At 47.8% G+C, this 26864-nt stretch overlaps 3 protein-coding genes across 3 annotated transcripts in view; all 3 read left to right on the top strand.

Annotated features, from left to right (window-relative positions):
* The window catches only part of LOC144119828 (uncharacterized), a 40958-nt gene extending 22193 nt beyond the window's left edge, over nucleotides 1-18765 (top strand). Inside the window, exons 8-9 of the mRNA XM_077652358.1 lie at nucleotides 16093-16187; nucleotides 18612-18765. Of these exons, the coding sequence (XP_077508484.1) occupies nucleotides 16093-16187; nucleotides 18612-18765 (249 nt within the window). The remainder of the gene's footprint in view (nucleotides 1-16092; nucleotides 16188-18611) is intronic.
* Nucleotides 5287-13652, top strand: LOC144118350 (uncharacterized). The gene is made up of 8 exons (XM_077651301.1): nucleotides 5287-5395; nucleotides 7258-7449; nucleotides 8331-8673; nucleotides 10314-10447; nucleotides 11266-11304; nucleotides 12078-12098; nucleotides 12609-12746; nucleotides 13330-13652. Exons 1-8 carry the CDS (start codon nucleotides 5350-5352, stop codon nucleotides 13650-13652), a joined length of 1236 nt encoding a protein of 411 aa, XP_077507427.1. The 5' UTR covers nucleotides 5287-5349.
* An 859-nt stretch (nucleotides 18766-19624) lies between the features above and the next one.
* Nucleotides 19625-20983, top strand: LOC144118733 (uncharacterized). Its single transcript, XM_077651577.1, has 3 exons — nucleotides 19625-19695; nucleotides 20210-20329; nucleotides 20731-20983. The coding sequence occupies exons 1-3, from the start codon at nucleotides 19636-19638 to the stop codon at nucleotides 20875-20877; spliced, it is 327 nt and encodes a 108-aa protein (XP_077507703.1). The 5' UTR covers nucleotides 19625-19635; the 3' UTR covers nucleotides 20878-20983.
* The last annotated feature ends 5881 nt before the right edge of the window (nucleotides 20984-26864 follow it).

Here is a 26864-nt window from a genome sequence, read left to right as displayed (position 1 = left end):
GTCTTTGTGCCCCCACCTGAACACTAGGGTAAATAATAAGGGGGTCCCGCAATCCACCGGCAGCCATGACTGACCGCCTACCGCACCGTGGATGAGTGTATACACACCCCGCCATTTGCCCGGTAGTATAATGGGGTACTAACGGACCTTGTATAGGTTTAAGGTACGGACGTAGCAGAGCAGACCAAATTGTCACTGCGTACTGGCGCGGCTGTTGTATGAATTTTGAGTAGCGCTGAAGAAAAAGAAAATAACGAAGCCAGATTGTCATACCACACCATTCGCGCTTTCATAATTTCGAAACTGATAGTCTGGTGGCGCGGCTCATGACATCGGCGCCGCCGACGAAGAAGCATAGCAATGAGTGCGAGTAGCCATCGTGTTCACTTCCACATGCTGCCAACCTGGCTTGCATACAACCCAGATGAGATCCTCGCCTTCTTCCTCATGAGCGGTGCGGCCAAACCGGCCAAATTTCCATAGACACGTGCTCAGTATTGCTTTTGGGGCACATGTACGGGACTCTGCATCGCACCGTATACGATCACGCAAAAAAGGCCTGACACGTGACCGGTGTGGGGAGGAATGATCGGCGTCTCACAGCGCACGTTCCCACGTTCGAACGTGCCTTCATGCCTTCGCGGGATGAACCAAAACCTTTAAATCCAGGCCTGGAACATCACGGGGCCCATTTTTTTTCTTTATTGCCTGGCTTTGACCCATAACATTTACACAAAAAACACTCAACAAAAAACACACAAAACGCTATGTACATACGACACTGTCGTGGTCAGCCATCATGAGTCTGGCTTCGTCATACTAAAATTCACGAAGCATACAGAGCGGTTCTAGCCTCGAGAGCCACTCGGGAGGCTCCGCAGCTGCTTTCTGGATGGCCAGAAAGCAGTCCATTCCTTCCCGAAAATAAATTCGGGCAGGTCGTGCGTCTTTGTCACAATAATAGCCTGCCATTCTGGAGCGCCATATACTGTGGAGGCCCAAGAGCATTATGAGATCAAATGGTACCCCATCCTGATTGTCTGTGCTTAAATAACGAATTCCCTGCGCGTCAAGTGGTAGCTCTTTCTTTATTGTCCTTTGTAACACATCCCAAAAATAAACCCCTTCCCAGCAATGCAAAAAAACATGGTCTATTGTTTCGGGCTGTTTACAAATTAAGCAGTTCGATCCCCACGGTAAAAAGAAATCCTTTCCTTCCAAAAACTTTTTAACTGGGAGTGTCCCGGTGTGTAATTTAAAAAAGAGGGTCTTTACTCCTGGTGGCACCTGCATTTTCTTTACCCTTTTTAAAACATCAGCTCCAGAACCTCCACTGTACAAGGCCCTGTACATAGGCTCTGGGAAAACAATATCACAAAGATCATGGCACAACTTCTTTCTTTTAGTTTTATACAAATAATCGCTAGAAAAACGCGCTGAAAGAAATCTAACACTTGCTACAATCTCTTTGTAGTAACCAAAAATTCCACCCGAGAGCTCTTCTGTGGTAACAACAAACTCGGGCAGCAATCGCCGCAGCCTCACCTGGCACACGGTGCGCAAGAACGGGTCTGAGACGTCGCGAAAGAACAAAAAACGGTTCACCAGCTGCCTTAAGAAGAGGTGCCCTAGCCCCAACCCCCCGTCTTTTACCCGCCGGAACAGGTTCGTTCGGCTGCAACGTTCCCATTCGGAAGCCCATATAAAGACGGCAAAAATCCGGTGTAACTTCTGAATGTGCACCCGAGAGGAATGCAAAACCTGCATCACATACCAGAGCTTGCTAATAAAAAACAGGTTGCAGACTGTAGCTCTGGCGAAAATGGAGAGATTGGTGCCTTTCCATTTTCCAGCTCTGTCACGTGCTTCTTTCGTTTGCTGTTTCCAATACTCCTCGCTTTCGCGATAAGCATCGAGCGGAACGCCCAAATACTTGCCCGGTGTCGTCGTCCACGGTACGTTGGCAAAATGGTCCGGGTGGGATGGCCACCATCCATGCCAGAGTCCGAGGCATTTGTACCAATTAACCCCGCTACCAGTGACTTCGCTGAACTCGCGTACACACCCGACAGCTTCGCTTATGCTCTCCTGATCAACCGTGAATACAGCAACGTCGTCAGCATACGCCAGCAGCTTAACTTGAGCAGCTTGCAACCTAAAGCCATTAATACTATTGTCTTCTAATATTTTCCTACACAGTGTTTCGATGTAAATACAAAATAAGAGAGGGCTGAGGGGGCAGCCCTGACGCACCGAACGCTGCACGCTATTGGGGGCCCCCAGGCACTTGTTAACAATCAAACTTGTCGTGCAGTTTCGATACGCCAGGGCTACACCCTCGCGGATAACTGAACCGACATTCACATGGTCTAAAACGGAAAACAAGATTTCATGAGAAACACAATCAAAAGCTTTTTCGAGATCAATCTGAAGCATAGCCACCCGCCCATTAATTGCATCGCAGGTTTCAAGTACATTGCGTGCTTTGTGAATGTTGGAAAAAATCGATCGCCCTTTTATTCCACATGTCTGGTGGGGTCCAACAATTTCCTTTATCACTGTCTGTAGTCTTCGCGCCAATACCTTCATAAAAATTTTGTAGTCCACATTAGTGAGTGCTATCGGTCGATATGCGGTAACAGATTTTAATTTCTCTATATCATCAGTTTTCGGTATGAGTACCGTATGGGAGGTCCCAAAAGACGGAGGCAAAAAGTTTATTCCATAGGCTTCGTTAAACATTGTACATAGCACCGGGGCAATTTCATGCTTAAATTCTTTATAAAATGCCGCACTGAATCCATCTGGTCCTGGTGATTTTCCGAGGTTTAATTCATCTATCGCATGCCCTACTTCGTTTTCAGTTATTTCTAGTTCCATTTTCTTTTCCTTTCTTCGTCCAGCCGTGGCATTGCACCAAGAAACTGATGCTTAAATGCAACTGCGTCTGCCGGATGCCACGAAAAAAGCCTCTGGTAGAATTGTGTAAAGGCTGCTTCGATGTGGTCATTGTCTGCCGATAAGATACCCCCCCCCCCCCATTCTATTTTATCGATGTGATTACTTTAAGCGCGGGCTTTTTCTAAACCGAGAGCACGTTTTGATGGCGCTTCGCCAGCAGCTGTGTCTTCCGCCCTCGCCCTCACCAGTGCTCCGCGATAACGCCGTTCTTCCATGAGTTCTATCTTTTGCTTGGTTTTCCTCGACGAGCTAGACAGCGCCACACGCCGGACAAATTTTATTGTCCCCGTGGGTGCCGGTGATACCGAGAACACAGAAGCCGTCATCTAACGAAACACGCAGTCTACCTTAGACCGAGGAGTCGGCATCGCCTGTTAACGAAATATGCAGGTTCAGGTGCTGGTAACCACCATTAGAAAACTTCACGTCAATACTCAACTTTAGCACCCAGCTTAATGCAGCCTTCGATTATATTTAGACAGTACGGTATAATTCAGGTTTTCAGCTGGAACCAAGACAAAAGATATATCGCCTACAGGAATCATGTTACATTGCGCTAAAACCACAACCCAAAAGAGAGCACATAGCACAGGGCGAGCGCAAACTATCAATTGATTTATTCAGGGTTCGAGCCCCTGAATATAGAAAAAACCGGCGCATGTACGAAAGGTACATTCACGACAAGCCCTAATACACCTGTGCACTCATCATACCCTAAAGACAGAGCTCAAAATTACCAACTTGTTATTGTACAAGCACACTGACACATCACTTACACAATTGCTATCGTTTTTTTTTTCAGAAAAACGCTTCCAAAATCTCGCGTGCAATGGCACTTCTGCCCCTGCCAAGAATCTTTATCTCATGAAGGCATGGACGACATTAGCAGTCTCTGCAATGTTTCGACAAAATTTTCCTGCTGTCGTTATCGCCTAATAAACACTCATTCTCACATGCGCGATCATTTACGGGGTGCCCTGTCTGGCCTAGATAGGCCTTTCCACATGTAAGTCGTATTTTGTAAACCACTCCTGTCGCGCATTTTACACAGGGCTTCGTGCGCCTTTTTCCCACAGCCACTTTTCCTCTCTTTATGGTTTGCCGTGCGTGAGCACAGCTGGCCTAGCCTCGTTGGTGCTGAGAATGTCATCAGTAGTTCGCACGTGCTAGCCACTTTCTTCAGGTTGTAAGCGATGCTGTGTACGTAAGGCATCACAACAGATTTCGTTGCATTGTTTGCAGACCTTTTGCGCGCTTTTCCTTTCAACTTCTGGAGCAGGGTTTCACTTATCGCCGTCCCGATTGATCGCCTTTTGCAGACGATCCCCAATTAGCCCGGCAACAGGTCTTGTTAAAAATATATCTCCCTCCACTGAAGTCCCTCCGGATGCTTCTTAAATCGGGAGTGATCGGGATTGGAACTTTGGGGGTCTTTAGGAGGCAGGGACCTAAATTGAATTTCCTGTTTTGTCCGAACTTAACCAGCAACCTATATGTCGTTTGTTAGCCCATTCGAGGAAACCACCCGCTACGACAGCAGTCATCTGTAAGAGATCAGCTGATATTCTCCAGTGCGTAGATGAACGGATCATCAAATGTGTTTATATTAACCCCACGCATCGGACGTAGTCTTCTGGGCATTTCAGGTGGTAAGGCAGCCGCAGATCGAGAGCTTCGGAAAGGAAAGCGCTTATTCGCGTCGACCTCGGAGCTGCCGGAGCTGCCTTTTAAGGCAGTTGGCCTTCCGCCGCTCATGTTAAACACGTGAAGCTGGTGGTTCTGTGATGATTCTACCCACATTCCAGAGCCGCCGAATGTACACTAGGCTTAATCTGTTAAAAAATTCTGCTCTCTGACGGCACGCACTTAGTCTCTAGAGCCATCGTGCCATCCATTTACGGATAGGCGAAGTGCTCAGAAATTATTGGACTTAAGTCTGATGCCAGAACTGTTAATTTGTTAATGCCTTATTGCATTAAGAGTCTCAGCGCGACTTCAGGATGGGGATAAGAAGGCACTCACAACGCTGGAGCAGCGCTTGCCTTCCCTGTGCATTTCCTTACTCTTGTCATTGAGACTCTGATGAGGTTCCAGACGATGAACCTTGTTCGGCCTTTTCACTTTGCCCATTTATAAAGGCAGCTTTGCTGCGGTGTGCACACCACTTTCACACGCGTCCCTAAACCAGCCCCACGGGAACTAACTTACTCTTGCGGCGTAGAGACGAAGAAAACGACAACTCATCCGCACGGGCATCAAACCATGAACCAACCCTCAACATCAGTTGCACGCGCACCAGCGAACGAGGAGAAAGAAGAAAGAGAAGCCACGCGCAGGCGCATTATTCTTTGCTAGCTGAGCTCGAACGACTGCGATATCTCGACCGATATGGAAAAGGACGGCACTCCTGCTCCTGTAGAAGCTGCAACTGCTGGTGAGTGCCCCTTGTGGGCTTAGAGCGCCACTCATCCACTTCTACTCTTCCCTTTCCCTCCCCCTTTCAGGCTCACTGCCCTTACGTGAAGCACATTTGCGTCCCTCCGAACAAGAAGGCTATTCGTCCTCTTCCTGCACCCTCTCCTTCCAGCATCTGCACCCCATTTCTTTTAGCGCACACGTCTGGCGATGGATCAAAGGTTGGCTCAGTGGTTATGGCGCTCGGCTGCTGACCTGAAAGATGGGTTCGGTCCCGGCCGCGGCAGTCGAATTTCGATGCAGGCAAAATTCTAGACGCCCGTGTACTGTGCGACGTCAGTGCGCGTAAAAGAACCCCATGGGTGGCCTAAATTTTCAGAGCCCTTCATCTACGGCGTCCCTCATAGCCTGAGTCTCTTTTGGACGTTAAACCAAATAATCCATAAACCAAACTATGATATAAGGTTATAAAGAAAGTTAAGGATAGCGCGCTGTCTTGATGGCCATGACCTGTTCTGGACCACAGCGAAAAGGAAAGTACGTCACCAGCACCTTGCAAAGCTAACAGTTATTCAATTCAAACATCTTTATTGCATGGGTGGCTCGAAACAACAGAGGATTAAGAGTGGGGAATTTTGATATTAATAGCGAGAGCTGTTAAAGGCACGTTTCCCGGTTATGAGTAGTAAGCGTTGGCGTTAGCGGGACTAGCCGCGCTGTTATAGGCCAGCGTGCCGGGATGTCATGCATGACGTCACTCCAACGCCCCGTGCTCAGTGGTCGGAACACATGGACGTCACGAGCGGCAGCACAGTGACGTGCCGCCGACTAAGAAGGCAAACAATAATAAATAAGCAATATTATCTTCCCCGCCACCAACAGTTGTGGCCGAACCTCGCGTTGCCCGATAATAATCGTCCATTGATTTCTTGAAATTTTCCACTGCCGTAGCTCGGAAGGGAACTTCGAAACACGTGGTTTAAATGTCAAAGCCCTGGCGGAAAATAAGAATCCTGCTGCTTTCATTTTCTGATATCTCCTTTAACCGAGTGACTTTTTAAGCTACTTTCTGTATTAGTCAGACTTTAGGTTAAGCAGGTTTCCTTCCACCTTTTTGATATGGAACGCTAAGTTCGGCCTGAATTTTTTTGCATGTGCTGAAAACATTTTCCTCCTCTGCGATGTTATAACTGCCTGCCAAACTCTCGTATTTGTCGCGTGCGAACAGCTACATACTTTCGATACTCATTTCCTGGAGCCAGCACAAGCTTCCACTTGCTCCACTTGCTTTCCACGGCTGATAGAAAGGATCTACTATAAAGACGTATTACGATAACACCGGCGCCTGAAATGCGGGGCCGCCATCACATTGCGCAGTTCCTCATACGCAACCATCCTGGACAAACGCATTTTTGAGCGGGAAATCATTTATAAAAGCAATTATTTTTCATATAGTGTAAGATTTCACAATAAAATTCAATATATATCTGCAGATCAATCGACGGCAGTCGTGTATTTTTTTCTATTAATGTTCTTGCTATCGTCAAAAGCATTCCCTATTGATTTCTATGGCAGTAGTAACTGTTCGATGCGATCGATGGAAACACTTGCACAGATGCACCAACTTGCTCAGTTTTCGGTTCTTCTGCAGTTAAAATAAAGATTTTGCTACACATAAAATGCATTACTTTCAATATTTCAATAACAGTTTATTAAAGTCTTCCAATTTTCAATATTTGTTTCCAAGAATGTTGGACATGCAAGGCATCGAAGCACGAACCAAGTCAGAATTTTGCTTATAGTGCAGAAACGCTTTCGCTTAGGTTAGCGGACCTCCATTCAAAACTTCAAATGTTTAACCCTCCTACCCGCATTCTGCAGATGCTGGCGACATAGTGGCGGTGGTGTCCGACCCCGACCCTGTGGTGGTACAGCATCTCTCCAGACGGGGTCCCGAGGGACAGGAAGTCACGGTGGAGGCCGTAGTGACGAACTCCGACACGGGCGAGGTCCTCAAGAAGAGTGTGCATCCGGCTGTCGAGACAACAGCAGCCTCCACTGCCCCGACTGTCGGTACAGTAGCGGACATGTCTCCACAATTTACTTATTTGGAGTACCTACAAGTGCGCAAATGACGGCGCATGGATAAAAGGCAAACACAACAGGGCGTCAACACAACGCCGTGTTGTCTTGTCCTTTCTTCGTTCGCAGCCATACGCGCTGTTGTAACTGTGCCAGGTACGAACCGGCTTGCCCAGCTCTCCGTCCTTCGGATTTACTAGTGTTATGTCCGATGAGCGTCGGTCGTGGTGTGGACGCCATTTGAAAAGAGTTCGCATTCACCAAACAAGCGAAAACAGCCCAGAGATCTCACGTGTGTTACATTTAGTGACGGATTCTAGGAAGGTTACGCATTCTTGCAGCGGCTTATTCAGTGTACGTATGGCGTTGCTATGGGAAGAGCAGACTGTAGACAAGCGCCGACAAGCTTTTCACTCGGATTCCATATGAGTGCATAAAAAATTTACATAATAAAGTCTTAACTGCGACCTTTCGTATCAGCGCCATGATAGAATTGTAGAAAAATGGAATCCAGTTACCAAGAAAGAAGGTAGGGAAATCCGTAAGCATTCTATGCTTTTTTCTTGATATTTCTCTGTCATTTCCGCAATTGCATGACGTCATACGGAGTCGGCATTTGTTTCGGCTTCTCCGTATACGTTGTCCGCACAGTCTTTTGGGACTGTACGTTTCATGAAGTTTTCTTATGCGCTAGCAGAAAACATGCAAAATTATAGGAATCATTCAAAGTGACGTTTCACTATGCGATATCAATAGGTTGCAGAATTATAGGAATCATTCAGTGTGAAGTTCCACTGGGCAATATTACATGTATTAAACTCTTGGGCAAACAACCTGTATTCATCCGCGCTCTGGGATCAACGAACACGCAGTGATGATTGCCGACACTCCCTCGCCGGAGCCTTCCCCGTCAGAGGCGCCTTCGTCACCGGCGCCCCCCACAGACGACTCTCGGGCGTCCAGCCCGTGCCAGGATGTGTCCCCGTCACCGCCTCCCCCCGAATCTGTGGCCGGTGACGAACGCCACGTCGGCAGTGCTGCCACGTCTCCCGCGTCCAGGGCCTCTTCGTTGGCGGCGTCTGGCAACTCGGGAGCCACGATGACCGCGGCCAAGCACCAGCGACACGCCAACGAGGCCGCCGGCGACGGCGTCCCCAGACACGTCATGATAGATGCACCCGAACACAATGACCGCAAGACGGGTGCTAAGCACAGGTTTGGTGCAATGCTTGCGCTTAAATAATTCACTTAGGCTGAGTCAAATTCTGACTGATGGGTTAGCGAAAAGTGTCCACGCTACAGGCACTGCCTTTGAGCCGCTTCGTGGGATGTCCGCTATGCGCCGGCGCTGAACATCTATGAACTACAATGAGTCTCATTCTCTCCCGTGAGGGCCTTGTTAGCTTCATGGGTGCTACAATTTACCGACTTCACTGCTCATGAACGACCCTCTGGACAGAACACTTCCGACTAACCCTATACATACTTACTATGGCTTACAGTGGAGAATGACTAGCACCGTTAGAATGACTGAGAATGAGTGTGAGACTGTGAGAAAAACGAGGAGGAAAGGAACTCTCGAAGTCTATTATGAAAAGCGCAGTAATTTTGTCAACGTGCGCACGCCGACTGCTTGTGTGGTCTCTGTAAAAGTATAGAAGAGGTCTAAGTCAATTTTTAGTTCGAAGGCTAATGCATAAAGAATTTTTGGGGTTGTTTTGAAGACAAACAGATCTGTCCAGCTCTATTTATAGATTTCTCAAAAGCGTTCGACCGCCTTCATCCCCAGAGTTTATTAAGAAATTAGAACTTGTAGGGATCCATGGCGCTCACCTTTCTCTCATATGGTCATGTTTACAGCATCATCTTCAATGTATCGTGATAAAAAAAGAGGTGTCATCTTTTTTTTTCAACATTAAAACCTGTATTCCGCAGGCAGCATTCTAGGCCTGCTATTCTTTCTTTTGTGCATGAATGATATCACGAGCCTCGACAACATGCCGGAATACATAATGTATTCATAAGATACTAGTACGGTTTTCAGGGACAACATTCTTCATTCAATAATTCCTGCAGTTAAATGGACACTAGATAGACTGAGGGCTTGTAGTGAGGCAAATTCGCCAACCATATATGTGAAACAGTATATTTGTGAAATAGGGACTTCCGCGCTTTCCATGTTTCTTGATGACTCATATGTGCACAGTAATTATCTGTATGTCCATCTTAAGTGCCAAATTTTTGTGCTTTCGTATCCCGCGCAAATCATTTCTGTGTCCCCTTACGCTTCCAGACCTGTATACGGGGTGCTAAGGTTGTTTGAAGTGATGATAGATTCAATTTTTTTCCTCGGCCAACCCTTGCCGTTTTCTTGCAAAATTGATGGACTCTATTGATTGAAGGGTTCGTATCTCTTTGCCTCAAGTCGATTTTTTTCCAATAAACATTGTGATGTGAATCCACAGTAGCGCCCATGTTTGCAATTTCCATTGCTATCCTCGTTGCTACTAAAGCTATCCACGCAGTGCTCTTAGCTTGCTCCGATGGACTGCTGCATTACGCATATAGTTCTCCATCCATTATGAGTTTCTTTCATTGTTCTATTCTAAAACATCACATCGGCACTGGTGGACAAGGAAGAACTCCCCGTTAGCCGACGTACTCTACTCCTAAATAGTACTCGGCTACTGCACTCGAAACATGAGCATAAAAACTTTCCTTGTCAGCCGCAATGTACAAGTGGTCGCTAGGAAGTCTCGGTACAGGGCCCGCGGCACCACCTGTGGCCTCAACTGCAGTGTGATGTAGTGTGTCATGCTAAGGCCTTCGTTTACGCTATCTTTACACCTGCGCAGGAGGCGCCGTCGTCCGTACAGCCACCCTGCGCCGACAGTGACCGACGTCCTAGTCATACTGTGCGGCTTCGTCATCACGCTTGCAGTGCTCTCGGGACTGGCTGCCTCCACGCGCCACCTATTCAAGCAGAAGAGTGAGAGCAGCGTCACCTTTTGCGCTCGATTCCGATCGCATTGCCCACAAACGCACGAATGTACACAAAGTAACCATGACACGGTTCTAAGGCGAAATGGCACTAACGGACAATCTCGTGGAATCTAGCACAGATATGATAAACAATATGCCTGAGCGTTTGAGAGCGAAATATATACTCCATTACACTTTTATCCCGAATCTTAGACAACATTAAAGCGATCACGATTAGATAACGGAACCGCGTGGTGTTTACTTATTGCTTATAAATATTACTTAAACTTATATATGAGTAATACCTGAGAAATACGCTACGCGTGCCAATCCTGCAAAGTTTTCTGGAAAGCATGCGATCCAGACCATGCGAGCTCAATTTGCCGATGGTGTTGTGAAATGAAGGTCGCACATGTAATGAACGTTTGTACAATGTACGTTGCACACGTTTGGATTCACGTTTCAGTTAGGTTAACCGCTGCGGTGGTTCATCGGTAGTTGGTGCTCGGGTGCTGACCCGAATGACGCCGGTTCGATCCCGGCCGCGGCAGTCGCATTTCTATGGAGATGGAATTCTAGAGGCCTGTGTACTGTGCGATGTCAGTGCACGTTAAAGAACCCCAGGTGGTCAAAATTTCCGGAGCCCTTCACTGCGGCGTCTCTCATAGCCTGAGATGCTTTGGGACATTAAACCCCATAAAACCAAAAAACCGTCTCAATTCAGATCTCTGCCTCGTAATGATATTTCTTGTTGCCACTTCTAAATCTGATGTACTGCTAATAATTACTTTTAACCTTTACGCTTATTCTGTCCTTTATTTGTAGGCCTGTTAATCGTACGACTCCACAGAGTCAACCGACAGGGTGAGTGTTATCTCCATTTAAAAGCAGTAATTAGACGTCACTGCAGTCTTAAATCCATATCAGTGACAGCGGTGGCATAATGTCATTCTGAACGTGATTGCGTCGGCTGCATATAGATCCAGTCGAAATAAAAAAAAAACGCGCGGGTACACCTGATTCCCTAATGCGTTGGCAATGCGATGGCATTAGAACCTGCTGACACTTATGCCGAAAGTGATGTCACTTTTAGTCTGATAACGTCAGTTTCGTCCAGCGGACTGGAATTGTCCACTCTGGTGACGCCACTTCCCTTCAACAAACGGACGAATTTTATGACCGATGCCATTTCTTTTTTTTTCGGTGGGGCTTTGAATGCTACTACATTAATAACTTTCGGTTGATGAGATTTTGGGGCACGTTAATAACCTAAAGCATCAAAATGAACCCTCAATAGAAGCTGTATATCTTCATCAAGGACTGCAATAACTATTGTGCGTATATGAATGTTACAGGCCGGTGGGTTAGGCAGCAAAGCCTTAGGGCGGTAAGGCAGGATCAGCATATGCGCCTTATTCGCTTGAAGTTCTACCGGGCGTCAAGACTCAAGTATGACGACATGGTGACCTGGTAATCTGCGCAATCCCAACACCGAAAATCTTCATATCTAGAAATACTAGCAGGAAGAAAACGCGGAACTAGTTCCACGTCGTGATTTTACCGTATTTTTCTGCTGCTTCTTTGTTAAGGGTGATCGATTATTTCTGCCTGACCCAACTCTCCCTTCCTAATTCCAGGAAGGCTCAACGCTGACAGCTGTAAGTAAAAGATTGCAATGCTTCAAAGTTTGCCCGCGGAGACCAACTGGCAACTGGCATGCCCCAACAGCCCCCGAGAGTCCTTTTCGTAGTGTCTGCCGTACCTTAGAGAGGAACTGGGAAAGACTTCTGGTAATTTGATCAGAGTAATTGTCGCTTACGATTTCTAAAACTGGCTGCGCCTCAAGCAAAACCCACGTGTGTCGCAAAGAGGGAGCAGCAGACATCCTCTCTCTGTGAATAGCTAATAATGCCTGCACCGGCAGCAGCATTTTGGATTTTCGAGTAAACAGCCCGATGAACACCTTAAGGTTACAACATAATTTGTTTAGAGAGGATCATCAGTGAACCAATATTAAGGAAGCTTGTGGATTAAAGCTGCTGGATTCGAGGTACTTATTGTCACTGACCCAAACACAGGCGCTGGCATGGGGGTACTAGAGTATTAACTCAACGATATGCCCCCTAGGGTCTGATGATCACGCTAACCCTCTATACGGGTCGATGCAGTCGTTCCCCCGACGCTGGTGTGCGGCGTGTCCCGGCTGTCCGGCATGGCCGAGCTGTCCAGCCTCTGCTCGCACATAATCTACACCGGGGACATGGACATACTCAGCGATGGCGTCGAGTACACGCTATTACCTGCCGGTGTGTATGTCCACGAGAACAGTCCCGCCACGAGCATGGTCATATTGAAATGCTGTTCTTTTTTCTCCCGGCAGCCCCAACGGGCGATCTTACCGCACTTATGTTGAAGCGAGGAAATGGTAATGGTTGTTTCGCCAGAACGCACGTTTAGCGTGTGACGACCATCAGAGATCCGAATGGTCATTCTCTTTTTTTTATTATTGCAACAGCATGCCGTTTGGCGTGAAGTACTATCCAACAGAAATATTGATGCACGCTGGATTCCCGAAAAAAGTTCAGCGGGCTCCGGTGGTGATGTCTCAACATCCACTCTTATCCAACATCCAAAGTTAACTTTCCAATATTCGTTAACCAGCCTGCTAGTTGTCACATCTTAGCTGTATTCTGATGTACTACACCGCTGACAAAAGCGCTCTTCTAGCTCAAAAAGCCTTTTTTATTTTAAAATTGTGTAAAGTCTTATATAAAACACCCTGTATATTCATAGTCGTCAGCCTCCTTTTCCGACACTGGCATCCGCATTGCAGACTTTGCGCGTAGCTGCCGTAGAAAAGGCTTTTGAGGACGGAACTTTGCTTTGCAGATAGCGCGAACTTCGAGGCGTTCCGCGCACTGGGCACTCCGGGCTCGCTGTCCCCGCAACTGCTGGCCTCGATGCCGCTGGCTCCGCTGTGGGAGCGGCTCCCGAGCCTCCTGAGCTGGCACCGGCTGGGCCGTGCCATGGCGCGCCTCGTCAACAACGCCAGCCTGCACGGCGTCGAGGTGCGCCTGTCTCCGGCAATCGCGCTCAACGAGGAGGTCCTCGCAAGGTTGCAGGCGGCCTGCAAAGCGAGTGGACGAACGCTGCGCTTGCTCCTCGGATGCCCTGTGAAAGGAGCGTCAGCAGCTGCCTTTGAAAGTCATTGAGGCTGCGACGGTCGAACATACTGTCGGCCAAATGTTGGGCGACAGAACCAACTGTAGGGCGAATGGCGCTGGCTCTGCTGTGTTGGAACACGCGCATCTATTGCCCATCAGGCATTCGCTTGATGAAAAAATGTTATTAGACGCCCTTCATACAGCATTGGAGAGATCGTGCCTTCCTGCCTTACACATTTTATTATTGGAGTTTTAATGCTGACTTTATGGAGGACAATGGTAGCTGTGCCGTCGTTATAGATATGTTCCAGTATTTTCCCATAAGGCTCTTCTACACCCTGATTCCGCAATGATTGCATGATTGCTGAGGTTTGCACTGAGTCAAATGCTTTTTCATAATCATCAGTGGCCGCACCTGGCAAGGATAGGGTTAATTGGAGAGATACGGGAAATGCCTTTTGCATGCAGTTGGCGTAGTCAGGCTGATGATGATGACGATTCATCTAGCCAGGACCCCCCCCCCCCTTTTCTTATTTCCGGAACGCTAAATTTTATATTATCGACATTTTATTTTATATTGGTTTAATCTCGTGATGCCTCAGGCGGTGCGGGCTGGCAACATTATTTTTGTTTCCTTTAAACCTACCCACACCACTTTGCGTCATATCCAAAGGAGATGAGGCGGTCACGCAAACCATGGGTATTTTCACAACGTGCCCAATTGGAGGCGAACACAATTGCGATGCTCGCTTGTTAAACCGGATGTGAACGCAAGTTCGTGTTCTGTTTGGCTTATGTACTCGAGTGCTTATTGCCTCTTAGCTAGGCTTGTGGCAATATTCGATGATTTATAATATTCTGTCGAATAATAAGGTATACAATATTCGATTCCGTCCGAATGTTTGGTATCCGGAATTTCAAAAGTATTCCTTTCAAGCCATTAATGTTTATGGAGTACTCTCTTCGTGTGGTTTCTGTTTAACAAACATCCTGCCGCCTCGGTGGCTGAGTGTTTAAGGCGCTCGGCTGCTGGCCCGAAAGACGCGGGATCGATCCCGGCCGCGGCGGTCAAATTTCGATGGAGGCGAAATTCTAGAGGTCCGTGTACTGTGCGATGTCAGTGCACGTTAAAGAACCCCAGGTGGTCGAAATTCTTCCGGAACCCTTCACTGCGGCGTCTCTCATAGCCTGAGTTGCTTTGGGACGTTAAACCCCATAATCCAAACCAAACCAAACAAGCGTCCTGCGGTATAGCATCGCGGCGCGCGCGCAGTTAAGCCCAGTTGTGGCAAGTGGCGACCAAAGGCGACAAAATGGAGGAACCTGCATGCATACGCCCTCCACCCGCGCGCAGCCAGGTTGATGGTCACAGCGGTAAGCTGTGACCAAACTACGCAAACAGACCTGTCGTGTCTGACCCCGCCGCGGCGTATAACTTCCGGAGGTTACTGGAAAGACCGAAAGATTGCTCTCATGCTACCGCTCGCCTCGATAAGGCGACCGCTAACTCGAGTCAGGCGGGTATACATGGCTAGCAGTTCTAATTTTCGCTTGCGGAACCGATTTGTGTACGAATTGACAATCTACTTTTCTTTCACGTGGAGCTTCATGAATTAAGGAAGTATTGGCTCCGGTTCCAGGCGCATTGTAGTCGCTACTTGGGTGAACGTACAGAGTTGGTCAAACATTTTCAGCCCACATGGTAAGCTTTTCGTCAATATATCCTGGCATTTAAGACGCCAATAAATCCGTCAAGGGTCTCAGACGTTAGAGCAATGCTTCTTCTACCTTGTACAGATATTTTGAGCTTCAGGAGTGTCGTACGGCCTTACTATACTGTTCAAAAGCAGACCCTGTGGCCCGGAAACTTTTGACCGACCCTGTACATGAGGCCGCTCAAACTGCTGAACTCAGCGTGTTGGTCAACATTTACAATTTCGGATGGCAATTTTGCAGAAAATTCACATAACTTTAGTCAAAACTACAAAGCTTCAGTGCGCCCAGTTTTCCACGTAATGTTCATGTGCTTAATATTGCTTTTGATACTGCGCACTGTGCCGTTGAGCCTCTTTTGTGTGTCAGAACTATTCAAAATATTCGCTTCTGAATTGCTCTAACAAAACTGCTAATCGCTTTGCATTCCCTTCGTTGCAAAAAACTACAATTCGCATGAGCCTGCTCTCAAACACTACGGCGCCCTTCAAGTGCGGGTCATTTTTTTCGGTGTTTTCGCAGATTTTTTTCCCTTGGCAAAGAGATTGCATTACACGTTCGTCTAAATGCGCATTGTTATTCATAACGTGGAATGGTGCGCGGAATTAGGAGATAGTTGCGAAATTGATTTAAGTGGAATATTGTGCCTGTAGTGGACTTCAAACCCACCATCGCTTCTGACTTTTCCGGTCATACTCGCAGCATCAGCTGACATGTCGGTAAAATTTGGTGCTGGTGAATTTTCGTTTGTAGATTTGTCTTGTTTTTTTTCCAGGAAATGAAAAGCAGCGACCCGGATTCCATCATGTTCTTGCGGCTTCGTTACGGCCCACTCCTGGCCAGCAACGGCGGCATGGAGAAATTGGTCGAGTACGTACGACCTCGCTGTTCACTGGTGCTCTGATCAGTACGTAACGGAAAACTTTAAAAAAAAATTGGAGGACGCTTAAGCTTCGTCTTTAAGAGTGAGACGCGACAGCGTGTCGCAGCGTTGCCGAGGAGTACACGGAGCCCCATCACCCGTTCGGCGCGACGCGTGGCCCGTTGGACAATTTAAGGAAAGGACGCCTGTCTCACATATCTCGGTGGACACCCGAACCAGGCCGTAAGGAAAGGAAAATGAAATGAACAATTGCTTTCAAAGAAAGGAAATGACGCCTGTCTCACATTTCTCGCTGGACACCCGGATCGCGCTGTAATGGAAGGAAAAATCGATCGATCGATAGATCGATCAATCAATCAATCAGTCGATTCATCAGTTGATCAGTCGGTCATTCAATCAATCCATGAATAAATCCATGAATCAATCGATCAATCAATCAATCCTTAACGCTGTAGCGTTAAAATCCCTTCCCTTACGGCGCGGTTCAAGTGCCCACCGAGATGCGCCATTTTTCGCTCACGGCCAAAGGCGCCGAAGTCGACGACACCGGCTTTTCTGCGACGCGAGCTCCTTAACGCTGTCGGGTTAAAAGTATGCAAACGCTGAAGTCACCTAGAGAGTGGAATGCGATAGCATTTAATTTCACATGCAGGAGCTTCCGCTGCAATTTTGTGCGTGTTCGCGTCAGTTTCATTACTATTTCCGGTCCATCAATCGCCATATTTGAACTGCTAGTTGCGGTAGCAGGTGTCCGCTATGCTGTGACGGTGCCGATATTTGCATTTTAGTGTAGCAGGAGGTTGCTGACAACCCGGTAGGCAAGTTGGAATGACAGCACAAGGTTTTGTGACTTCTCTAAGGGTGGTCTATGGGCGCAGGCTGTGATGGCGCCACATGGTCACGTGACCTCTCGAGAAATTAGCGAATTTTGTGACATATGACAGCGAATTTTGCTTCTGACGTGAGCTCTAATACAAGCGCACTAAAAATTTGAGAACTAGTCTGAGTTACGCTTAGACTACACCGCAGGAATGCATGCGTACTGAGCTGTGGTTTGTCGCAATGCTTAGATACTGGGCGTTGTCAGTTCGCAAAGAAATCTTTACACTTGTCTTTCGCACCATCGCCACTGCGGAAACCAAGAGAGCAACGCAAAATTGTAGCACAACCTCGTCCAACTGCAAACCTTCCGTCTTCGCCTCCCAGTGTCCGGGGGCGTTGTGAAGCGGTGGTGGCATTCTATGTTGAAGACGCCACTAAAAAAATATGTTTCTCGCTTCTCTTTTCTCGACTCGCGAAAACGATCCTGTTGTCGCTTACTGTGGTCGTGTTTCGACGGAGGCGAAGCGGAAAAGGTGTGCCTGAGAGGTGAAAATTGAAAATTAGCTTTTAAGGAGCAGAAAACTATTTCACTTATCGGTGACACCTCAACCGCGCCATGAGCGGAAGGAGGAGAGAGGGAGTGAAAGTAGAAAGAGAAAGTGGTGCCGTAGACGAGAGTGGTAATGGTGGTGTTAGTAATAACTTTCTTTGTACGAATATTTTAGATGACCTAATGTGAGTGGTGTCCTCCATCCAAGACTTCATTGGAGACTGCTGCTGCTCGGGTCATCATGATCAGGTTCTTCTGGCCGCCGAGGTGCTAGCTGGGCGGCACCCAGTACCACTGCTCATGTGTCGAGTTTGGTATTTTCGGTATCGTTTGGTGTTTTTTACATGCTAAAACTGTGTGATACAGGCTTGTATGTTATCCGCCGATATATTCTTGTAGTGGAGGGCTCCGGAGTAATTTTGACCAGCTGGAGATCTTCAACATGCATTGGCATATCGCAGGCACAAGGGCGCCTTTTGCGTTTCGTCTCCATCACAACACGGCCGCCATGGCCAGGTTTCAACCCAGGTAGTCCGAGTCTGTAGCCGAGCGCCCTAACCACAGAGCCGTCACGGCGGGTACGTATGTGGTGCGATGTCAGTGCACGTTAATAAATCCACATGGTCAAAATTGTTCCAGGGCCTTCCACTATTCCAGCGCGTTCTTCCTTTCCCGCCAATCTTCCTTCCAGCCGCGGCAGTGGCTTTGTGGTTATGGCGCTCGGCTGCTGACCTGAAACCAGCAGGTTTGATCCCAGCCGTGGTGGTCGCATTTCGATGGAGGCGAAATGCTAGAGGCTCATGTGCTGTGCGATGCCAGTGCACGTTAAGGAACCCCAGGTGGTCGAAATTTCTGAAGCCCTTCACTAAGGCATCCCTCATACCCTGAGTCGCTTTGGGCCGTTAAACCTCCACAAACCATCAGAAGTTGTTCGTTTCACCATTTGCTACATTAGACACGATCTTAATATTCAAGATACATAAACAACAATTCATTGTCATGGTTATTTGTGATAACTGCTGAGTCCCTTACTACACAGCTGCCCCGACGTGGTGGTGTTCCGCACCGAGCACCACGAACTCAGCAGCAAAGTCCTGAGGGCGCCCAACCCTTACCGGCGCTACATCGGAGCCGACATGGCCGAGGTCTTTCTGGTATGCAAGAAAATGGAACTCCTAAAAATGCAGCTTTAAACTTTTTGAGAGCGTACTGCCTTCATGAAAGTTCCCGTGCTCATTGTGGAAGTTCTCATTGCATGCTTAAGGCGAGAATGTTACCGAGGTTGAGTATAATTACGATCACACAACAGCATAAGGAACGTGTTTGGTCCAGAAATTGTCTGAATACTCATAGAAAGCATTGATTGTTTATCTCATAAAAGTTTCGTCAAACTTTTTTCTTACTTGTTCCGAAAGTTCCTACAGCCTATTTCACTCACTGCTCTCAGGACAAAGCAAAGCCTTTGTTACAAGTTTTGAGCCCAGGGAGGTTCAATTGTAATTAATGTAGTGCGGCTAAACAAGCATCCTTGGACAAGAGTTCCTCCTGGGTCCAAGAGATTTGGGACACTAATGATGCACAATTAGAAACAGGGCTAGGCTGAGTATCCAGCCCCAATGGGCTTTCATAGGGTTTCTATTGCTGCGAAATTCGGTATTCAGCACTGCACCAGTTTAAAAGGACGCTGATGAAGAGCTGAGAGGACGATCGAATGATACTCATGTTTGATCTGTGTAATATAAGTAAAACCACCAACTAGCCCATCTGTCTGATTCAGCTGGCTTCTCCACCATGAACTGACCACATAACATGTGCACTCTGTCACTACACCCTCAGCAACACATAGAGGATTCGTTCGGAGTGCAGCGCTCGTACTGTCAGGGAGCTACTTATAGCAGTGACCACAGTACGATCTAGCGTGCTCGTCAGTTGGGTGGCCTAATGATTTCAATCGGTGCGAACAGCTACAGGAGCTTGAGAAGATCTCGCTCCTGCGCAAGCCCCTGGACGGCCAGGAGTGGTGCCTGACCTTTGCGCTGGGGGGCCTGCTCTTCCGCTACCACATGGGTCTCAGCTTCGGGGACGACGCGCTGACTGGTCCGCAGGAGATATCTCTCTCCGAAGTGAGCACACGTAAAAGAGCCGCCTGATTATGCGTACTACACTACAAACCCACGCAAAGACGAGGTTCATTTCCCTGTGCACGCGCCTACAGTGTGCTAGCCACCGTGACCAGGTTAAGCGGTGGCGTCACTAGTGCCGCGAGTTTAACTGTGGTACCGGGTGAATTCAGTAATCAGATAACGGGGAGAAGGTATAGTGGATCCTTTTGGGGCTCAACATAGTGATGTTGCTCGTCATTTTACATCCTGCCTCCGTTGAATGCGGCCTGGATTCCATCCCCGACCTTGGGCACCGCAAGTCAGCGACCACTAGCCACCACGGCGGGGTGTGCGTGCGTAGGGAGTGGAGTGGCGCTGTGGTGGTGGTGAAAACTATTATTGCAGGAGCCCTTATAGTTGAAAATTTTGTTGGTGGGCTGGCTCCTGATAAGGGTCTCGGTATGACCACCTACAACCAAAGTGCGCTACATTCTACTTGACATTCTCAACCTAGGCTCATTCTCTTTTTTTCTAGATATGCCAACGCTTCACGGTGCGGCGCTTCGAGGACCTGCGCACGCTTTCCTTCTACGCCATGGAGCACACCAAGCACACGTGGGTCGCCTTCGACGATGACTGGTCGCTCACACGCAAGGTACATCGCTCATATATACCACCCCAAGTACTCATTCATAACGAAGAGGGAGGGGGAAGACAAGAAAAAGCAATACATTACGCATAGTAACGAAATAGGCAAAATGCCTGGAATGATGGCGATTAAACACTCTAGGCTAGCTTGCAGGCCAGATATCGCCAAAGCTAGATTTTTTGTAAAAGCACAACGTGTGGTCAATCCTGAGTTTCCGGCCAGGAGCGATCGAAATGGAAGCCACGCAAATCGGCGGTTTACTGAAATTAGACCACGTAATTCGTTAGCACTTACGCAGCCGAAAGAGCCGTCGGCTTGTTTTGTGTGTGTTATCTACGTAATCTTATCGTCTTACCGTAAACTGCTCATCCAAGTCCGCTGTGCTCTGCGCGGTGCTCTCCTCCCAGGCCACCCTCGCCCGTCAGCGCGAAGGCCCGCGCATGTGCCTGGCAGTTTACCACGCCGAATTAGACGACCACCGGCAGTTGTGCGGCAGTGGTCCTGCACCGGTGCTGCGCAGGCTGCAGAGGCTGGTCATCAACGGGACGGCCTAGCAGAGCCGCCCACTCTTCCTGCACGGCAGTGTTCCCCACTTCAAACGTGGTCGGAGCGTTATTTTGTTTTTTTACAACTTTCAAAGCTCAATTTTTTCGCACCTTCTCCACGCTCCTCCGACTCTTTTTTTTCTGCGCTATATGACCTTCGATAGCTTTTTGCCATTTGATAACCAGGAAAAGAAAGATGTTGCTAAGAGTTCTTTACTCCCTTAGATTGCACGGGCCATATCCACGTCCTAGAGCTCCCTGATACAAATGCATCAGCGATGCATAGGCTACTCTGGAAGCTGTGCTCGAACCAGCCGTTATGCTCAACGGTTCTAAATTAACGCGCGCTTCACAGGAACCCAGATCGATTGAAAATGTACGTCCCTTCTAGTAGCTTGAGTAAATAAATTGCGATAATTTGAGTTTGCCGTTCCGGCCTTAACACTTGCGCAACTTTAACAGCTCACATTGTATATAAAAAAAGAAACTCTTGTTCTAATTTGAGTCCTATTTCCTTGATCTGCGCTGTATGACACCGCTTGTTCTAGTGAATTCTTGGGATGTAAAGGTATCATGCTGAAGCAGGCAGCAGTGCAGCAAACGTGAACTCTTGTGCAAACAAGAGTTCTCTAGAACTAAGGAAAACAACTGAAGTACTGAACCCTAAAGCTGGGCTGCACGCGGTGGGTACGTCGGCCCGATTAACTATGGAAGTGACTATACTACCAGGAGCCGGGAGAATTCCAGGAAATTCTCCCGGAACTCTCCTCGGATTTGGTGCTGAGGGAGCCGTGAATACCTTTCTTTGCTTTTCTCGGGCCTCGATTCTCCCGGAAGATTTAATTTTAGACGCTACCGGAAGTACCAGAGTCACCGAGCTCTTACCTATGATAGGCTACACTATGATCGTAGTCAGTGTTATTTCTTGCGGCCATTCTTGGCTGCTGTGAATCTAAGTGCTAAAGCAAGATCGACGCGACTGGACACAGCCAAAAGATTACGCAGTCAAGTTTCCACCTAGTGCGACTCGGTAACATTGGCACATATCTTAAATAAGGAAAACTAGAATATTGCTGATTGTGAAGGCGAGGTTGAGGGAGGGCCAACGATGTGAGGGTGAGGGAGGGCCAGGGAAGTTTACAAAGTGAGCGAAAGGGAGTTTATGGTTTATGGGGGTTTAAGGTCCCAAAGCGACTCAGGCTATGAGGGACGCCGTAGTGAAGGGCTCCGGAAATTTCGACCACCTGGGGTTCTTCAACGTGCACTGACATCGCACAGTACAGGCGCCTCTAGAATTTCGCCTCATCGAAATTCGACCGCCGCGGCCGGGATCGACACCGCGACTTTCGGCACAACAGCCAAGCACCATAACCACTGAGCCACCGCAGTGGTGTGAGGGAGGGAGGGGCGATGATTTATTAGTGAGGGTGAGGGAGGAAAAGCAAAAATCAGGGCATTTGCCCACTCTGAGTAGTGGAGGTCTGGAGGGATTGTGTGATTGTTTGATTTTGAAAGGAGCGAATGGCATCCAAATATTGAGCATACTAATGTGGGGCGGGCAGTAACTGGGTGTATGAGATGACTGTGTGTACAACAATAATTTCCAGAGTCGAAGCGGTTGGAGATGAAATGTGCAGGCGAGATCTGGTAACCGATCAGAAAGATTGCGGTTGCTGTGGATGGCATGCACCGCAGCGCAGAGTACGTACGTATCCGAGACTACTGCGTCAGAGGACAGTGCGGCCGGCTCCCTCAACAACAGCAATCGTTGGCCGTGAAGCCTCAAGGTATTTGATGCACCCTTGCAAAATCGTCGAAACACAGGTAAAGCAGCCGTTTCAAAGCGTTAGGGCGCTTTGTAGTCTATCGGCAGAGAATTCTGCTGGCAGTTTCAGCACATAGTTAATGCTGCAAACATAGATCATTTTCAAAACACCGACCTACATAGTTTTCATGTTCAGAGGCATACACTTTCATCAATGTCGAAATATTCGTTCTTAAGCTCATACTTTGCTTTGCTTACTATGTTTTTGATACTCGAACAAGAACCAAAAGCATTATTTTTTCGTGCAGAGGACAATCATAGCGCAAATCAATGTTTCCGAAGTATAATATGGATATAGCGTAAATATAAAGCGGTCCTGTGGGATGTGCGTGTAGCCCAAACACGTTAGGCTACATCAGCATTCACTGCAAAACGAGGACCGCTGAATCCTCCTCGGTCTTGACACAAGTTTGAATCGGCTAGCGGTGGAGAAGAATGGTTGGACTTTTAGAAAATCAGCAATACATCTCTATTTTGGTGCCGGAAAACATGAACAGAGCAACACAGCCATACGTGAATTTTGCTAATAAAACTAATAACGCCTAATAATAATGGCGTTCACCTAAGCGTGCCTTTATTATCGTTATTTACGTATTATCGCTTCGGCCTGCTTGCTACCCAACGAAAACTTCTTTAACGGCTATATGTGAAAAAGCTATTACGATTGGCGCACTCAGGGTGTAAGAAATAACCCTTTAAAAGACACATTTTTTTGCCAAAAACTTATTAAAATCACTGAATTGTTTGTGATTTTTGGCGAAAATGTATGTCAGGCTTAAAACATGCGCTAAAGGCGAAAAACGTGTTTAGTGAACAACTAGCGTCCTCTACTGTCCAAAATTGCAACAAACGCTATTGCCGACCGTAACTCGTCTGGCACTGAGCTACGGTCGGCAATAGCTCGTCTGGCACTGAGCGCCCCGCCGCGGTGGCTCAGTGGTTAGGGCGCTCGACTACTGATCCGGAGTTTTCGGGTTCGATCCCGACCGCGGCGGCTGCGTTTTTATGGAGGAAAAACGCAAAGGCGCCCGTGTGCTGTGCGATGTCAGTGCACGTTAAAGATCCCCAGGTGGTCGAAATTATTCCGGAGCCCTCCACTACGGCACCTCTTCTTCCTTTCTTCTTTCACTCCTTCCTTTATCCCTTCCGTTACGGTGCGGTTCAGATGTCCAACGATATATGAGACAGATACTGCGCCATTTCCTTTCCCCCCCAAAAAAACAATTATTAATTATTATCTGGCACTGAGAGCAACGTAACATCAGGCCGGACGAGTGAGACTCGTCATAGGCAATATTGGTGCAATCTCCCATGGCGAGTATAGATCTGAGTTGGCGGTTAAAAAAAATGGCGGTGGTTTAGCTTTGGTTAAACCTGGAGTGACGCGACAGCTACAGTTGGCCTAGTGGAACTTGGTCACGTGACGAACCACGGGATCAGCCACGGCGCTGCGCCGCCAGCAGCTGCTGCGCACCACGTGACCAACCACGTGACAGCGTAGCGGCGCCGTCACCGCCACGCTGAAGGCTCGAAATGTTACCGTAATGTAGCTATCGCTACAATTTTAATGACGAGTATGTGCGACTGAAACCTGCTAGGACTGAAACCGGTGACGTGAAGGTGTGGACTGCAATCGGTGTGCAAAATAATGCCGCCCGTTTGTTACTCAAGCACGAAGCGAATGACTAAGTATTTGCTGTTTATTTATTATCTTACATTTTATTTATGCTCCTTCAAGTGATTCTGCATAAAAGTCCACTTCGTCTCCTCTAAACACTCTAACGAGAGCGGTTCATATATTTTCGAAGCGTTTGTTAGCTAGCTGATAAGGTGTCAAATGAAATATCACAACTTTCAACGCCAGAGTAGTAGTAGTGGTAGTAGTAGTAGTAGTAGCAGTAGTAGTAGTAGTAGTAGTAGTAGTAGTAGTAGTACCGGTAGTAGTGGTGGTAGCAGCAGCAGCAGTAGTAGTAGTAGTAGTAGTAGTAGTAGTGGTTTATTAAAATATACCTCAAGGGGCACTTGGTTGACCTAAAGTGTGGTGAGGCGAAAGCCTATAGCGCGGTGTTAATGCTTGTGTCACTAATGTGTGGTTAAGATGTTAATTAAATACACGACTGTTCGTGAATCTTCAATACTGGAGACACTGGAGGGCATTTTGGAGGCATCCATCTGATTCGATGCCTTTCTGCAAACACTCTCCAGCGTCCTAGACAAGAAGAACTACATATGCGTTGGCAGGATGATGACGAATCAACATCTATTAAGCCCGAAATAAATCGGTGTGCACGCAGGCACCAGACGGGGTGGTTCCCTAGTTACGGTACCCATATGTTTCCAGCAGCCCCTGCCCCCTGTCCGTCAGTGCGAGCTGAATCGGTAGGGCGGGGCTGGATAACAAGGTCTCCCATCGCTCAAGGGGTTGGGGACTGGGGGTGTTGGCGGGAAGGGAAGGAGGGGGGGGGGGGGTCTTGAGTTTTGTGCACTCTGCTGGGTGCCCTTTTCTCGTTTGCAAAAAGGACAGAGCATATCGTGGTCCGCAGGGTACATGCGGTTCGTCAGTACGGGATGCGCAAGCGATCCCGCCTGCGCTCGACGCAGGATCGCCTGTTGTTGCCTGGTGAGTTTGGGGTGCGGTTCTGGCAGTTTGCACCTTTCCTCGCGGTACATCCGGGTAATATTCCGAAACCTGGTGACCGGGTGCGGTAGCTCTTCCGGCTCGTGCTCGGCCTGGATTGACGTTGGCAGGAAGTAGCGTAGTCGTTCGCACGCTCAGCTACGGAACCGAAGGATGGTGGATCGAATCTCATCGTGCACAAAGATTTTTTTCTTATCAAGATGAGTGTCATGGACGGACGGACGGACGGACAGACACCGCGAGGAAAGTGCGAACGGTCGGCTCCGTAAATGCTAAGCTCATGAGAAGGTTCTTGAGTGTAGATATTAATAGCTAATTAGCCAATTAAGATTGTATGTCTAGACAGCTCTCTCATTGAGCAGTGGCGGGCTTCGGGCTGGCTTTGGCGTCACGAACTGCTCCTCTGTAGTTCATTCTGCGCTCCGCATGTCACCTGTTGCAGCATGTCAACGCTCACCTTGCGCTTTTTCAAGCTTGTAGAAACGCCAAGAGCAGTTTGCATGGCCAAAATTTCTTTAGTCTGTTTTTCTTTTCATTGTGTAGAGGAAGATCAAAACCCATTTTATTCCATCTCTATATTTAAAACAACTGAAAATGATAGCTTGCAGTTCAAAAAGTATGGTTTTTTGCTCACTGCCTATGCTCACTTTCTTTTGTTTATGTCAGTGAAAATATACGCCTTTCCGAATTCCGAAATTCTGAAATAGTGGAGAGGAAAAAGACCTGTAGCGATGAAGGTCAAAGGGGGCAGAGGATGATCCGTGTGAGTAGCTAATAACATTCGGGTATTGTGGAGAGGGGAGAGGGCTAGAGCTATGAAGCACATACAGGGCAGAGGATGTTTACCCGATCGTTAAAAAGGATGCAAGCTGTAAGCCAGGGACGAATTAAGGCATGCGACCTGTTCCTTTATTGATGCAGTATATCATGCTATGCTTTCTTTCACTGTAAGCCAAGCGCAAAGGAAAGCAGCTGTAGAATATACTGTCCAATAATGATCATCCATACACTTTAGACCTCAGGTGCAGTTCCCAGAACCTTCGTAGGCGCATAGAATTCACAAATTTTTTGGGAGATGCCAGAAGGAATGTCTTCTTCCTGTTTCGTGTTCTATAATGTTTTCAATTTTGGCCTTAGCGACAATAAAGATAGATTACGGGTTGCTTAATTAATATTACGCAATGACAGAGTGTTAGAATTGAGTCGTCTCCAAAATATTATTGGCTCGGCTACTGATCCGGAGTAAGCGTGTTCGAACCCGACCGCGGCGGCCGCTTTTGGATGGAGACGAAACGCAAAGGCGCCTGTGTGCTGTGCGATGTCAGTGCACGCTGAAGATCCCCAGGTGGTCGAAATTATTCCGGAGCCCTCCCCTACGGCACCTCTCTCTTCTTTTCTTCTTTCTCCCCCTCCTTTATTCTTCCTTACGGCGTGGTTCGGGTGCCCGCGATATGTGAGACAGATGCCGCGCTATTTCCTTTCCACAAAAAACCAACCAACCAATTCTCTCACTTCTTACTTTTTCTTCATATT

Source organism: Amblyomma americanum, chromosome 2 (assembly GCF_052857255.1).
Source record: "Amblyomma americanum isolate KBUSLIRL-KWMA chromosome 2, ASM5285725v1, whole genome shotgun sequence".
Classification (NCBI taxonomy): domain Eukaryota; kingdom Metazoa; phylum Arthropoda; class Arachnida; order Ixodida; family Ixodidae; genus Amblyomma; species Amblyomma americanum.
The sequence above is the reverse complement of the archived record's forward strand: the minus strand, read 5'-3'. Positions and strand labels throughout refer to the sequence as shown.

Bases quoted from the DNA above. Each gene is read 5' to 3' on its own strand.
- LOC144118733 (XM_077651577.1), top strand. From the start codon at position 19,636: ATGGGTCTCAGCTTCGGGGACGACGCGCTGACTGGTCCGCAGGAGATA. The intron at 19,696-20,209 runs GTGAGCACACGT...CTTTTTTTCTAG, and splicing joins AGGAGATATCTCTCTCCGAA to ATATGCCAACGCTTCACGGT. The intron at 20,330-20,730 runs GTACATCGCTCA...CTCTCCTCCCAG, and splicing joins ACTGGTCGCTCACACGCAAG to GCCACCCTCGCCCGTCAGCG.
- LOC144118350 (XM_077651301.1), top strand. From the start codon at position 5,350: ATGGAAAAGGACGGCACTCCTGCTCCTGTAGAAGCTGCAACTGCTG. The intron at 10,448-11,265 runs GTGAGAGCAGCG...CTTTATTTGTAG, and splicing joins CCACCTATTCAAGCAGAAGA to GCCTGTTAATCGTACGACTC. The intron at 11,305-12,077 runs GTGAGTGTTATC...TCCTAATTCCAG, and splicing joins CCACAGAGTCAACCGACAGG to GAAGGCTCAACGCTGACAGC.